The following is a 13921-nucleotide window of genomic DNA, read 5'->3' as shown; positions in this document are numbered from 1 at the left end:
TAGGCACAAAATTTTATAATGTGAGCGATTACATACACAGATTACATATTTTATTTCTATATCTATATAGTTTTATCAAATATCTACAATAGATAGAGATAGAAGAGATACAATGAACCAAATTCTATGATGTTTGCGAAATTCACAAAGAAATTATAAGGAAATTAGAAAAAAATTGTCGTAGGTACAAAGGTATTTAGTGTCTAAAAATACCACTTTACACGAATCATAATAGGAAATGCTATACATAATCCGTCAGTGAAAATATACTATTTCGTCAATACGGCTATATATATACAAAGTTATTATATTTCGTATGGAACAACTTCATTTATCCTTAGTACTGTAGAATATGGCGTTTGGTCACTTTTGATAAAAAACAAATGAGTAGAAACTAGTAGTGAAGTCATGGATGATGGGAATAAATTTGGTGTTTGCCAAATTTATTCCCATCATCCAAGCCAGCCAAGAGGCCAATACAATTTTACCTAGGCCAATACAATTTTACCTACATGCTCTAAGTCTGTGCTGTGAGCACGCATGTAGGCGATGGTTAGTCTACTCAGTTTAATGACCGTACAACATAGCTTTTCCCATTAAATTGATCACGTGACCACGGGATACCTTTATCATAGGAGTATTTTTAATTATCCATGAAAAATTAATTCAATTTGATAAATCATCATAGTCCATTGTAAAGCGCTGACAATGTTATCATAAGGAACGCGTTCAGAACATTAAATATTGCGGTAACAAGATCCTAGTCATCTATAATTGTCATTATATACCAAATTGATTCTTTGCAGTATGTCTCAATTATTATTCTTACCTGTGATTATGGTATCAGTCCTCAATAACAACGAATAGAATCCTAGATTCTAAATATTTTTGATCTGTAATTTTTAATTTGTAACCCATATTATTTGTCCGTATTATATTTTGAACAATTACAATATAAATACATTTAGAAATATTTAATACGAAGAGATCCGACTGTGGTACCCATATTCAAACTGTCCAACTCATAAAGTTACATATTATTATAATTACTAATATTATACAATGTTTGAATAAGTTCTTTTCCTTTTTTAGTGATTTTATATATATATATATATATATATATATATATATATATATATTGTACATAGGCATTACTTTATACGGCAGGCATTCTTTATACTAGAACAAACTTTTATGTGAAACAAAAAAGAATAATTGAAATAATTTTATTAACAATAAATATTTTTATTTTAATTTTACACATTTTTTATTTAAGTAGTCTTATTTTTTTTTTTCTTTCATTACTACTTACAACAGAACCTATGTTTATAGTATATGTTATTATCTAAAAACACTAACAAACTCCTGTAAATTCTAATACCTTCATGAAGTGTAATTATTAAGAATTATTCTTAGCTTTTTTTTTACATTTCACTTAACCTAATATTCATGCAAATATTTTAATATACGTTATATATCTACACTAATATTATACAGAATGTGAGTTTGTATGTATACTAACTCCTCAGATATTACTGAAACTATTTGAAAATTTTTATCACCATTTGAAAGTTCATTATTCAGATGTACACACAATCAATATTCAGCCAGCGAACTATAAAATATATACCCGATAATATATATAAATTTATAATTATACTATAATATTATACTATCATTTAGACACATATTATTATTTATAATGACAATCAAGTATTGATTAAATAGGATGCACTGGGGTTAAAATATATAGCCTATAGTTATGTATTATGATATATAGATTTAATTCATTCAATTTCAATTTTAAATAACTTCGTAGTCATCAGTTTAATAGGCATCTCGCACATGGGGATGTACTAGAAATGCACTCTCCTCCTAACGACCCTCAGTCCAAAAATTCAAACGGGGATCGGAAAAAAAAGTACGACTGCCCGAGCCAGGGTTCGAACCCAAAGCGGTGCCCTCAAAGTAAAGTCGTATCCGTCAGGCGGGAGTTGGCTTTCAGCTGCTCCATAAGTCCTTCCGAGGGTTTGGAGTGCCATCTGCACTCGCCTCTTATCGTCCGGTGAAGCTGTAAAGGCCAGCTGCGGCCAACAGTATTAGAGTAGTCCAAAAAAGAAAGATAGCAATTTCAACATAGTATACAATATGAATGAATCATTTTTAGGATAAGAAGTGGTCATTTTAGGTCGTTATTCGTAAGATAGAATTAAGAAGTGGAGTACAGAGATCAGATGTGAAAGAAATACATATAGATTTTTTATCAGTCAATATGTTATTTATGATAAATATAAGTGTTACATCTTATAGATAATCGTCACATGAATGTTACAAGGCTATGAAATGTAGTGAATATTCTACATACGCTCTTATTAATTATTAATTTTAATCAACTGTATAATTAAAATTTATTTTTTATGTATAAACCACAGATCAAAAGAAGCTTTTTCTGTGGTGTAAACCATTTTAAAGTTGCAGTTTTATATTTATCAATTATTAATTTTATTAACAAAAATTTTATCAACCGTTACAATTGCCAAAAGTTTTATTTCAATCTATTTTGCATATAAAAGCGATTACAAGGCTTTTTACTTAGCACTTTAATTTTAATGTAAAGCAATTGTAATGACGTCATTACAAGTGTTATAAAAAATACAAACGAATACAAACGTTATTAATATAGCAATAGCACCTCAATTTCCATTTCCAGACATGATCCATAAAAAAACAATTAGCAGTTATAGCTTTTTGTGTAGTACACATAGTAATAAATCTCAACATGAATGTTGTTTATTGAAAGAGGCTCCTACTAGTTACGAGAATAAAGCACAGATTATTCAGAAGGATGAATCTATCCATCTAACTGAAAAGGTAAGAATATTATATCCTCCATTTATATAGCGAGATCAGATGCCCAGCAGCTTATTGGCTGACCTTTGATTTTTATTTCCTTTTAATAACTTAATACTTGACCTTCTATAATGTGAGAAAAACTGACTTTTGTGACTCTTTCGTTCAACTAGAGACCGAATGAGACAGGTATATGTATTGGGCTGAAATTTTCAATTCATCTCTTTATTTTTTTTTCATTTTATTTAGGTAAATATGAGTTGAACGTAACGATCACATCGTCGTGACTTTTATCCCAGATGAATTTCTGAGGCATAGTCAATGGTCGACTCCACGATGAACGCAATACTTGACAAGCAGATCCACTTTTTTCTAGGTATATTTGAATTTAAAGTGGTAGGAATCGGGATTAGCGTCTCTTTAAATCCAAATCAATATCTAGCATCTATTTCTTAGGGATATAATATTATTTGTGGCTAATTCTAATTAACTCATACTTATGGAAATCACAGAAACGCAAACTACAGTGTTTTTTCTTTAAATGTTTACTTGTGTATTATAAGTACAATAAAAACAGTTTTTACATTATTTGGTCGAAACTTACATTTTATCTCTATTTAAATATTTAAAGACATGCAATTGTTGTGTGGTTATTAGATATCTAGCAAACAAATTAGAAACATTTCTAACTCTTAATAATAAACAGTATTAACTAAAAAATTGCATTAGAAAATCGACATTAAGTTGAAGAAACTAAAGGCCATTTCCAAATATATTGTTTTAGTATATGTATATATGCTTAATAATAAAAAATTGAAAATGCCGTCTTTTTCCACATTATATTCCAAAATCTGGTTAATGTTTTTTTTGCACATTAGTTAATAAAATCCAATTCACCTTCTTTTATAAAAAATTTGGTTATTCTTACACTAAATCTATCAACTATTTTGTTCAACAAATTATCTAGGTCATAATCTATATATGTCATACAAGACATGGAATACAAGGTTTCTTTTAATCTGTCATTTAGCCATACATAGCACTTATACACTCAGGTATATAAAATATATGGGTACTTTATTTTATGTACATACATAGGTAAAAAACCTTTCCGTATATATACATATAAGAGTTTAGAAATTAAATAATACAACAGTACATCCCATAAACACTTAACCAATAATAATAATGTAGGATGTACTAAACTACTGATAGAAATACTTAAATAGATTATTTTGTAAATACCTACATAATATACATAATAAAAATCCTCAGTCATACTCATGAATACAAGTGATCGTATTGTGCGGGACTCGAATCCGCTACCGTCGGTCGTGTGGTAACATACTTAAAAAAAGTTAATATTTGCACCCTAATAAATAGGAGCAGTGAATTGTTAGTAATGGACGCTGGAAGTCCCATTACTACCAAAGTCATATTAGGTCAACACTGGTACACGCCAGGATAAACCATTAACGAGGAGGTGCTCCATTTCATTACTATTCATTAAAAAAACAATCTTAATACCTACATAACTTACAATAAACAAATGCCTAGCAACTAACAGATAATACATATAGGACAATTACCCCTTTTAATTCCGAGTTGTGAGCTCTTTTTTGCAGATCATATTTACATTTGTGGTAGAGACTCGATGGGTATAGCAAACTTGAAGTCTTCAGGGAACAACTTGGCTGCGAATGGGTACATAAGCTTGTAAGACTGCCGGATGGTTACATCTGCAACGCCGGCGATGTCACCGATCTCTTTTTGACTGCGTTTATCGTCTGATGCCTAGAAATTTATAATTTTAAAATTATTTTTATTTATAACAAACTAAAAAAGGTTATTTTATTGATTTTTATTCATGGTATATATTAATGTATTCTAAAAAATATTATAGTGCACCATCGTATGTCCTTAATGCTATAAAAATTCTTATATACATCTTAATAATCCTTACTAATATTATAAATGCGAAAGTAACTCTGTCTGTCTGTCTGTCTGTCTGTCTGTCTGTCTGTCTGTCTGTCTGTCTGTCTCGCTTTCACGCCAAAACTACTGAACCGATTTAAATGAAATTTAGTACGCAGATAGTCTAGACGCAGAGGAAGGACATAGGCTACTTTTTAATGCGTAAAAAGGGTTGTAAGGGGTACAAAATGGAAATACAAGGTTATCTTTATGCGGTTGAATCCTTATTCGTCATCTTTTCATTTCACTAGCTAACAACCAATCAACACATCGCGTGCGTTTGCGCCATTCGCCATCTTTTCATTTCACTAGCTAACAACCAATCAACACGTCGCGTGCGTTTGCGCCAATAAGGTATCCATCACAGAGAATAAAACCACAGATAACATAATGTAAAACGAAAGATCTTGCCGGAAACATGACGTTGACGTTTAGTGAAAATATTGTTTTTGACACTTTTTTATGATAAAATCGTATATCGTGTGTATGTGTTTTTTCTTTAAACCTGAAATTGGCCGATTGCGAGACAAATTTGGCGATTTTTTTTATTAATTTGTTTTACGGCTCTGGATACAAGCCCAGTTTAGCCCAACTTAAAGTTTTACAATATAAATTACAAAAATTAAAGTCAATGTCCAATGTTAAATAATAATAAATGTCAAATGTTGTTTCCCTGTTCTGACAAACTTAAAAAAAAAAAAACTTAATAACAATCACAATTTCTTCAAATTTTATTATTTACATTTTTTAAAGAATGTTGTGGTGTGGCACTATCCGAAATTAAATTATTTACCCATTTTTGTAGGTTATACAGAAATAATGTGTGGGTGTTTATTTAAAAAGCATTAACACAAAATTAATAAAGTATAGGTATTAATAAATATATGGTTGTTGTATCAAAATAGAATTTTCTTATTTTTCACTAAAATAAAAACTAACTGTCTTTTTTATAAAATAAATGACCTTTTCATTGTGCCATATATTATGGAACTATTTAAATTATTTAGCTGATTGTAAGAAACAAAATGTTGGTTTGTAGATTAATACTGTAAAATTATGATTTGTACGGAAACGATAAAAATATATTTTTGTGCTGCGACAAAAACTAATATTATAAATGTGAAAGTAACTCTGTCTGTCTGTCTCGCTTTCACGCCAAAACTACTGAACCGATTTGAATGAAATTTGGTATACAGATAGTCTAGACCCTGAGAACGGACATAGGCTACTTTTTAATGCGAAAAAAGGGTTGTAAGGGGTTAAAAGGGGGGATGAAAGATTGTATGGAAGAATCGTCATATTTGAAGCTAGAAGCTTGAAACTTATTTTTGATACTGTTGATTAAATATAAATAAAAATGACTTTCAATGTTTGTAAAAAATTACCCTTAAGTGGGTAAAATAAAATAGGGGATGCAAGTTTTTATGTAAATTCGTCATTTTTGAAGCTAGAAGCTTAAACTTATTGTTGAGACTGTTGATTAAATATAAATAAATACATATGACATTCGTTGTTTGTAAAAAAATTACCCTTAAGGGGGTTAAATAAAATAGGGGATACAAGTTTTTATGTAAACACGTCATTTTTGAAGCTAGAAGTTTGAATCTTATTGTTGAGACTGCTGATTAAATATAAATACATATGACATTCATTGTTTGTAAAAAAAATTACCCTTAAGGGGGGTAAAATAAAATAGGGGATGCAAGTTTTTATGTAAACACGTCATTTTTGAAGCTAGAAGTTTGAATCTTATTGTTGAGACTGTTGATTAAATATAAATACATATGACATTCATTGTTTGTAAAAAAAATACCCTTAAGGGGGTAAAATAAAATAGGGGATGCAAGTTTTTATGTAAAATCGTCATTTTTGAAGCTAGAAGCTTGAAACTTATTTTTGAGGCTGTTGATCCTTACTAATATTATAAATGCGAAAGTAACTCTGTCTGTCTGTCTGTCTATCTCGCTTTCACGCCAAAACTACTGAACCGATTTACATGAAATTTGGTACACAGATAGTCTAGACCCTGAGAAAGGACATAGGCTACTTTTTAATGCGAAAAAAGGGTTGTAAGAGGTTGAAATTGGGGATGAAAGATTGTATGGAAGAATCGTCATTTTTGAAGGTAGAAGCTTGAAACTTATTTTTGAGGCTGCTAATTAAATATAAATAAATATGACATACAAAGTTTTTAAAAATTTTACCCTTAAGGGGGTTAAATAAATTAGGGGATATTTTTTTTATGTAAATGCGAAAGTAACTCTGTCTGTCTGTCTGTCTGTCTCGCTTTCACGCCAAAACTACTGAACCGATTTACATGAAATTTGGTACACAGATAGTCTAGACCCTGAGAAAGGACATAGGCTACTTTTTAATGCGAAAAAGGGTTGTAAGAGGTTGAAATTGGGGATGAAAGATTGTATGGAAGAATCGTCATTTTTGAAGGTAGAAGCTTGAAACTTATTTCTGAGGCTGTTGATTAAATATAAATAAATATAACATACTAAGTTTGTATAAAATCTTACCCTTAAGGGGTAAAATAAAATAGGGGATGAAAGTTTTTATGTAAATTTGTCATTTTTGAAGCTAGAAACTGATTTTTGAGGCTGTTGATTGACTATAAATAAATAAGCCATGAAATTTTGTAAAAATTTTACCCTTAAGGGGGTAAAATAAAATAGGGGATGAAAGTTTTAATGTAAATTCGTCATTTTTGAAGCTAGAAGCTTGAAACTTATTTTTGAGGCTGTTGATTAAATATAAATAAATAGGCCATCAAAGTTTATAAAAATGTTAGCCTTAAGAGGTTAAATAATATAGGGGATGAAAGTTTTTATGTAAATTCGTCTTTTTGGAAGCCAGGAGCTTGAAACCTATTTTTGAAGCTGTTGATTAAATATAAATGAATATGACATTCAAAATTTGTATAAAATTACCCTTAAGGGGGTAAAGTAAAATAGGGGACGAAAGATTTTAGGTAAATTCGCTATTATTGGAGCCAGATCTATGAAACTTTTTTATTGAATTTAGTTAGTTTATTAAATACCTTACTAATATTATAACTGTAAAAGTAATTCTGTCTGTCTGTCAGTCTCACTTACACGCCAAAACTACTGAACAGATTTAAGTGAAATTTGGTACACAATTAGTCTAGATCTTGAGAAAGCACATAGGATACTTTTGGATGCGATAGAAGGGTTATAAGGGGTTGAAAGAGTACATGCCATGCATACGAGGTTGTCCGACCTACGGTTCCGGCTGGGTGTGACTGGATGTCGCATCCTAGAAGTGCCAGGCGCCGATACCGGCGACAAAGCGAACTCACTAGCTGCAAGGTTAGTGATCTTGCCAGTAGAAAAAGTCCGGGTCACCAGGCCGGAGAAATCAGCTGAACTGAGACTATGTGACCTGGACGACTCGGTAACATCTGAGAACGTCGTTGCCGCGAGTGGGAGGATGCGCGGATACAAGCATACAGGCGGGCGAGGTCCGGTGCACTCCCTCCGGCGTGGGCTCAAACTGGGTGCGATGCCCGGTTGCAGCAGCCTAAACCCTAATCCCGGCGGGTCGGATTAAGGTAAGGTGCTTGCTCACGGGGCACGTAGGCCAACGGTGCACTGCAGGGGAAGACTGCAGCGATAGGTGCTATCGCTGTGGTCAGGGCGGCCACAAGACCGCGAGATGTGTCGCGCCATCGCCACGTTGCTGGTACTGCGCTGCGGCTAACCGCAAGTCGGACCATGGAGTCGGTAGCACAAAATTGTGTCGCTTGCCAAGGCCTGACACCTGACACCTGAGTCTATCAGCGTGGCCATCGAATCCATATTTGACACTAGGGTGGAGGATTGTTAGGGCGATCCGAAGCTCACAAGGGAGGCATTACGGTGGCGTGCAGAGACCATTCCCTGCACGCCTAGATGAAAGGTCCCTTCAATGGGAACCGTGGTAGTCTTGGAGAATGCATATGCGATCCTATGGCTACGGCGACATGTTCGAGGAGGAATAGTCGTCAGGTTTTTGGCCGATATGAATCCGGCAGTCCCCATTTGGCCCCTAAGCCGGTGGGCCTCTATGAAGATTTTTTCCTGACGTTAAAAAAACACGGTTGTACGTAAGAATCGTCATTTTTAAAGCTAGAAGCTTGAAACTTATATTTTAGGTTGGTGATGATTGACCAACCTAAAATATAAGATGATGAGATGATGATTCATAGTTTGTAATAATTTTACCCTTAAGGGGGTACAATAAAATAGGGGATCAAAATTTTTATGTAAATTCATGACTTTTTAAGCTAGAATGATGAAACTGTTTTCATTGGCTTTTTTGGATTTATTTATTAAACACCTCACTAATATTATAACTCTCGATTCAGTAGTTTTGGCGTGTAAGCGAGCACGCCAAAACTACTGAACCGATTTAAATGAAATTTAGAACATATAATCTAGAAGACCCTGAGAATGGATATAGGGTATTTTTTAATGTGGAAAAGGGTTGTAAGGGGATTGAAAGGTGCAAGGTTGTATAGATATATCGTCATTTTCAAAGCCTGAAACTGATTTTTAGGCTGTTGATTAAATATAAATAAAGAAAATTTGGTTGTAAGGAATTTAAAAGAGAGTCAAATGTTTACATACAATATTGTCGTTTTTAAAGCTAGAAGCTTGAAGTTTAATTTTTAGCCTATTTATTAAATATATATTAAGAAAAGAAGTTATAAGGAGTTGAAAGAGTTATGTATGTTAGTTATGTATGGAAGTATCATTTTTGTAGATGAAATGATGAAACTTTTTCATTAGGCTTTTATTGGGTTAGATCATTAAATAATTTTTTCATTATTTAGTCAAGTTCACTATTTTACGCGGACGAAGTCGCGGGTACAGCTAGTAATAGTATAAACGCGAAAGTTTGTAAGTTAGTTTTTACGCAAAAACTTCTGAATGGATTTTTATGAAACTTTACAGTATAGCTTATACATCAGAATAGCACAAAGGCTATATTTTTTATTTAAATTTAATGCGGGTGAAACCGTGGGCACAGATAGTATTATATAATTGTTTTAATAGGAATATCTTAGAAGTAGATGATGATAAAATAGATGAGACATATGTACACCTACACCACATAGACAATACATATATAAAGTCTACCTTACTATATTAGTAGGCTTATATATTTATATAAAGAAAACAAAATATTTACTTGTGAAGCCATATAAATGGCAGCGGCGGCGACCGAAATCGGACTGCGGCCAGACACTATGTCCAGCTCCCCAGCTTTCCTCGCGATGTGCGTTGCTGCCCTCTGTACCGAGTTCGGAAGACTAAGATTCGAACAGAACCGAGACATGAAATCTGCAGTTGTGATAAGATCCACAGAAGTTTCCAAAGCTTTTAGGATAAGTTTGAAACATCGTCCAATTTCCTTTTTGCTTATTTTGCTGACTGCGCATATCTCTTTGAAGGTACGTGGTACGCCTTCTTGGCGACAAGCGATGTAAAGACAGGCAGATGCAATGGCGTCATTGGCTCGTCCTTTCAAATTCTTGCCATCATGTACCTGAAGTTTTAAAATTGTAAACATTAGTCTATGATCCAGCGTCTCATAACCAGTGGATGCAGACCTTTGTTGGTCCAAATATGATATCACTGCATGCATGTCGTGAAATCACTGTTTTTTTCTCATTTGGTCTTGAAATTTGTATATCTAGTGTATGTAACTAAAAGAATTATAAAACTACTTCATTATCTATACATATAAATACAATTGGAGTGTCTGTTTGTAATATTGAAATAACCATTTTTTACTACATGCACATGAATATAAATACAGTACATACACCAAAATAACATTTTTTACAACTTTTGTCTGTCTGTCTGTCTGTTTGTTCTTTTTTTTTTTGGCAGGTACCTGATGTAATAAGGATTAACTTAGACTACTTTTATTTTAGAAAAATAAATTTATATTCCACACGGACGAAGTCGCGTGTACAGCTCGTCTATTAATAATAATGTCTATAAAAATATTTGAATTAATTCTCAGTGTGGTGAAATGTTAATATAAATAATAAGAAAATTGATAATATAAATAACAATAAGACAATTGTTTTATATAAATAATAATAAGAATGTCTTCGTACAACAATGTGTCACTAATTACACTTAATCAAATATGTATTAATTATGAGTCATTTAAAGCAATGTTTTAGTACACCTGATTATGACATAGGCTGCAGTTTCCAGTTTCCATCATATGGGTCATCGGCTAGTTACATTATTTGTGTCTAATGTCTACTCATGCAATTATTATTAGATATTAAACTTATTCTTTCAAGTAATATATTCTATTAACAAGATATCCGAAGCTGGTAGAGTTTTCATAGACTTTCTAGTTTTTTTATATTAAAATAAATTGCAATATTTAAACTTATGATTTCACATACAAATTTCTCTATTGTGCAATAATAATTCTAGATGTATTCTGATATTAGAAAGAGAGAGAAACAGCTTGATCTATATGCAAAGTTTACCTCAAATAAAGAAATAATATTACATTAGAATATTAATATTACAATATCATTAAAATACTTCAATTCCTGAGATAAACAAGAACTCTTATCAATCTCTAGATAATAAAAACTATTAGTGCCTACCTGTTTGAACAAGTTGTTAGCTCTATCAACAATGGTCTTTGGTAAATTGATTCGATCTGCCATTGTGTTTATTTCTCTGAATGCATTTATGAGGGCTCTGTCTGTACTACTGATATTCCTCCGGTTCTGATATTTAGATACACCAAAACTGTCAAATGATGCATCTCCTCGGCCTGGTCCGATGATTGTGGACAAGTCGCCACCAGACAGTAAGGGGTTTTCTGGACCACCAACACGGGAGGGATCAACTCCTGATTTCTCATTGCTAAATGTACGCCATTCTGATCCGACATCTATAACTCTGCAATAAGTAAGAAAATGTGTAGTAGGTGTTCAATTATTAAATTATTCATGTAATGACTAATGTGACCATGTGATCATAGTGTTTTGGCTGGTACAGTCCTTTCAGACTGTCTGCCACCATCTTGACCAAAAGTTTGTCATTTTTGTAAAAAGACTGGTAAAAGGCTGTGTTGGTAAAAATAATAAGAAATCAAGAGTGGGACACTTGTAGATTAAAACATACAAAAACAAAGAACATGAGAGCAATAATAAGTGAACTCATTAACTTCACTATTCCTTCTGATTTGAATTTTGTTGTTTAGTATGGTAAATGCTAAAATATTGAATTTATCAATTATGGCGCAATCAATAAACATGGAATAAACTTTGAACACTTATGTATTAATCGCTATTTACAGAGAAAGCCAGCGAAACTAATTAACTACCATGTTTTATTTTAAACATTTCTACAAATGTAATTAATAGTCACATGATTGATTTGGTTTGAAAGGTGTAATATGTGTGCATCAAATTTAATGATTCTCCTTTCGAAAACTACACAATAGACAATGGTGTTTATGGTGTAGTGTCACTTGGCCTTACTGGCCACAGATGGAATGGCATTGAAACTTTTTACAAATAACCAGAGAACCTACTCATTCATATCCTTCCTGCCAATTATTTTATGATTATCTCAGTATATAATTGCCACTTCCAAGAGGGGAAATTAGCTGAATGAGTTTTATTTTTACGAAATTATATTCTAATTACAAATTAATGTAAATGAATCGTGACAAAATGATTTCGCAAGTGTTTCAAAATATTAGACTTACCTATCTCCAACGACGAGACCGCATTCCGAACATATCATGTCACCAGCCCTGTAATCTTCGATGAGCGGTGCATCAGGGTGAGCATAGCATACAACCTTATTTGCTTCACTTCTAAAACCATAAGAAAATACATGGACTCAGTAACTTAAAATCAACAAGTAAAAAATATTACGATCCACTACAGCGCACTTTTGCACGTTTCATCACCACCGATAACTTACTTATAACCATTATGCTTATTAATATTACTTTAGTGACAAAATACAGAAATTATATCATATTAAAAGTGACAATTTCAATAAAAATAAATTAGAAAACAGACCTCGACGTGCTCGCCATGATTGTCAATGTGTATAGACGAACAAATTTATTTTCTTTATACTTCAAGATTTACAGATTTGGCTTCCAAGCATTGTGTTTTTGTTTATGGTTTACATTTGAGTTCGTCTGGTAAATGATGTACTTGGATGATAATTTCCACTTTATAGTTTTGTTTCTATCAGTAAAACATTGAAATAAAAATCTATTATTTCTCCTAGTTTATTTTATCAATATTAATTTCCACATTAATTCGGATAAATTTTACAATTACAGGACATAAGTGTTTATAGCGCCATCTGTTAATGAAAAAAATTTTCTATAACAATATAGATAAGAAAATTGCTCTTGTTAAAATCTGCTAAATGGTGTTAAATTCAAATATGTAAGAATAAGTATACCTAATAATAACCTACTTACTATAACTACCTACTAAATTTGCCTATAGTATGTAATATTATGTTATCTGTGCCTATAGAGAGTTGTATAAACTTGTGTATTCTATACCGAATATGTAGATTATGCCATCTATCTTAGTTTACCTAAACTGCCATCTATGGCACTGGAAGCAAGCACTCTGGTATACTCCCCAATAGACCCAAATAGACTTGCTTTGAAGTACCGACTTTGCAGAACTTTGTTACTAGATGGCACTGTATGACATGTTTACTACATACTTTTTTAAACGCTCTCGTACTTTATTATGTACGATTTGACTTAATTTATGCGTTATCTATTCGTACAATCATCGTATCAAACATAGAATATATATTGTGTATTAGCAAAGCGACATATACAAAAGTATAAACGAATAAATGTCAAGTTACATTTCTTGTAATGCATACAATCCGGGTCACTGGGTCAACTAAAGGCCCAATTACAAATTACATCGATTGATGACCGACCGCATATTTACAAATATTGCAATACTATCGCAACGTTTCATTCATGTCCCTTAATTTATTACAAAGCACATATTAATATCCTTGACGTCTTTCTTCTATATGATTAATTG

At 32.2% G+C, this 13921-nt stretch overlaps 1 protein-coding gene across 1 annotated transcript; it reads right to left on the bottom strand.

Annotated features, from left to right (window-relative positions):
• Nucleotides 1–3739: 3739 nt before the first annotated feature.
• LOC131852630 (transcription initiation factor IIB) lies at nt 3740–12997 on the bottom strand. The gene is made up of 5 exons (XM_059203325.1): nt 12911–12997; nt 12589–12699; nt 11474–11774; nt 10024–10380; nt 3740–4644 (listed from the first exon to the last, which is right to left on the bottom strand). The coding sequence occupies exons 1-5, from the start codon at nt 12925–12927 to the stop codon at nt 4483–4485; spliced, it is 948 nt and encodes a 315-aa protein (XP_059059308.1). The 5' UTR covers nt 12928–12997; the 3' UTR covers nt 3740–4482.
• Nucleotides 12998–13921: the final 924 nt, after the last annotated feature.

Source organism: Achroia grisella, unplaced genomic scaffold (genome assembly GCF_030625045.1).
Source record: "Achroia grisella isolate CSIRO2021 unplaced genomic scaffold, CSIRO_AGI_Agris_v1 utg856, whole genome shotgun sequence".
NCBI lineage: Eukaryota > Metazoa > Arthropoda > Insecta > Lepidoptera > Pyralidae > Achroia > Achroia grisella.
This window is presented reverse-complemented; position numbering and strand designations above follow the sequence as displayed.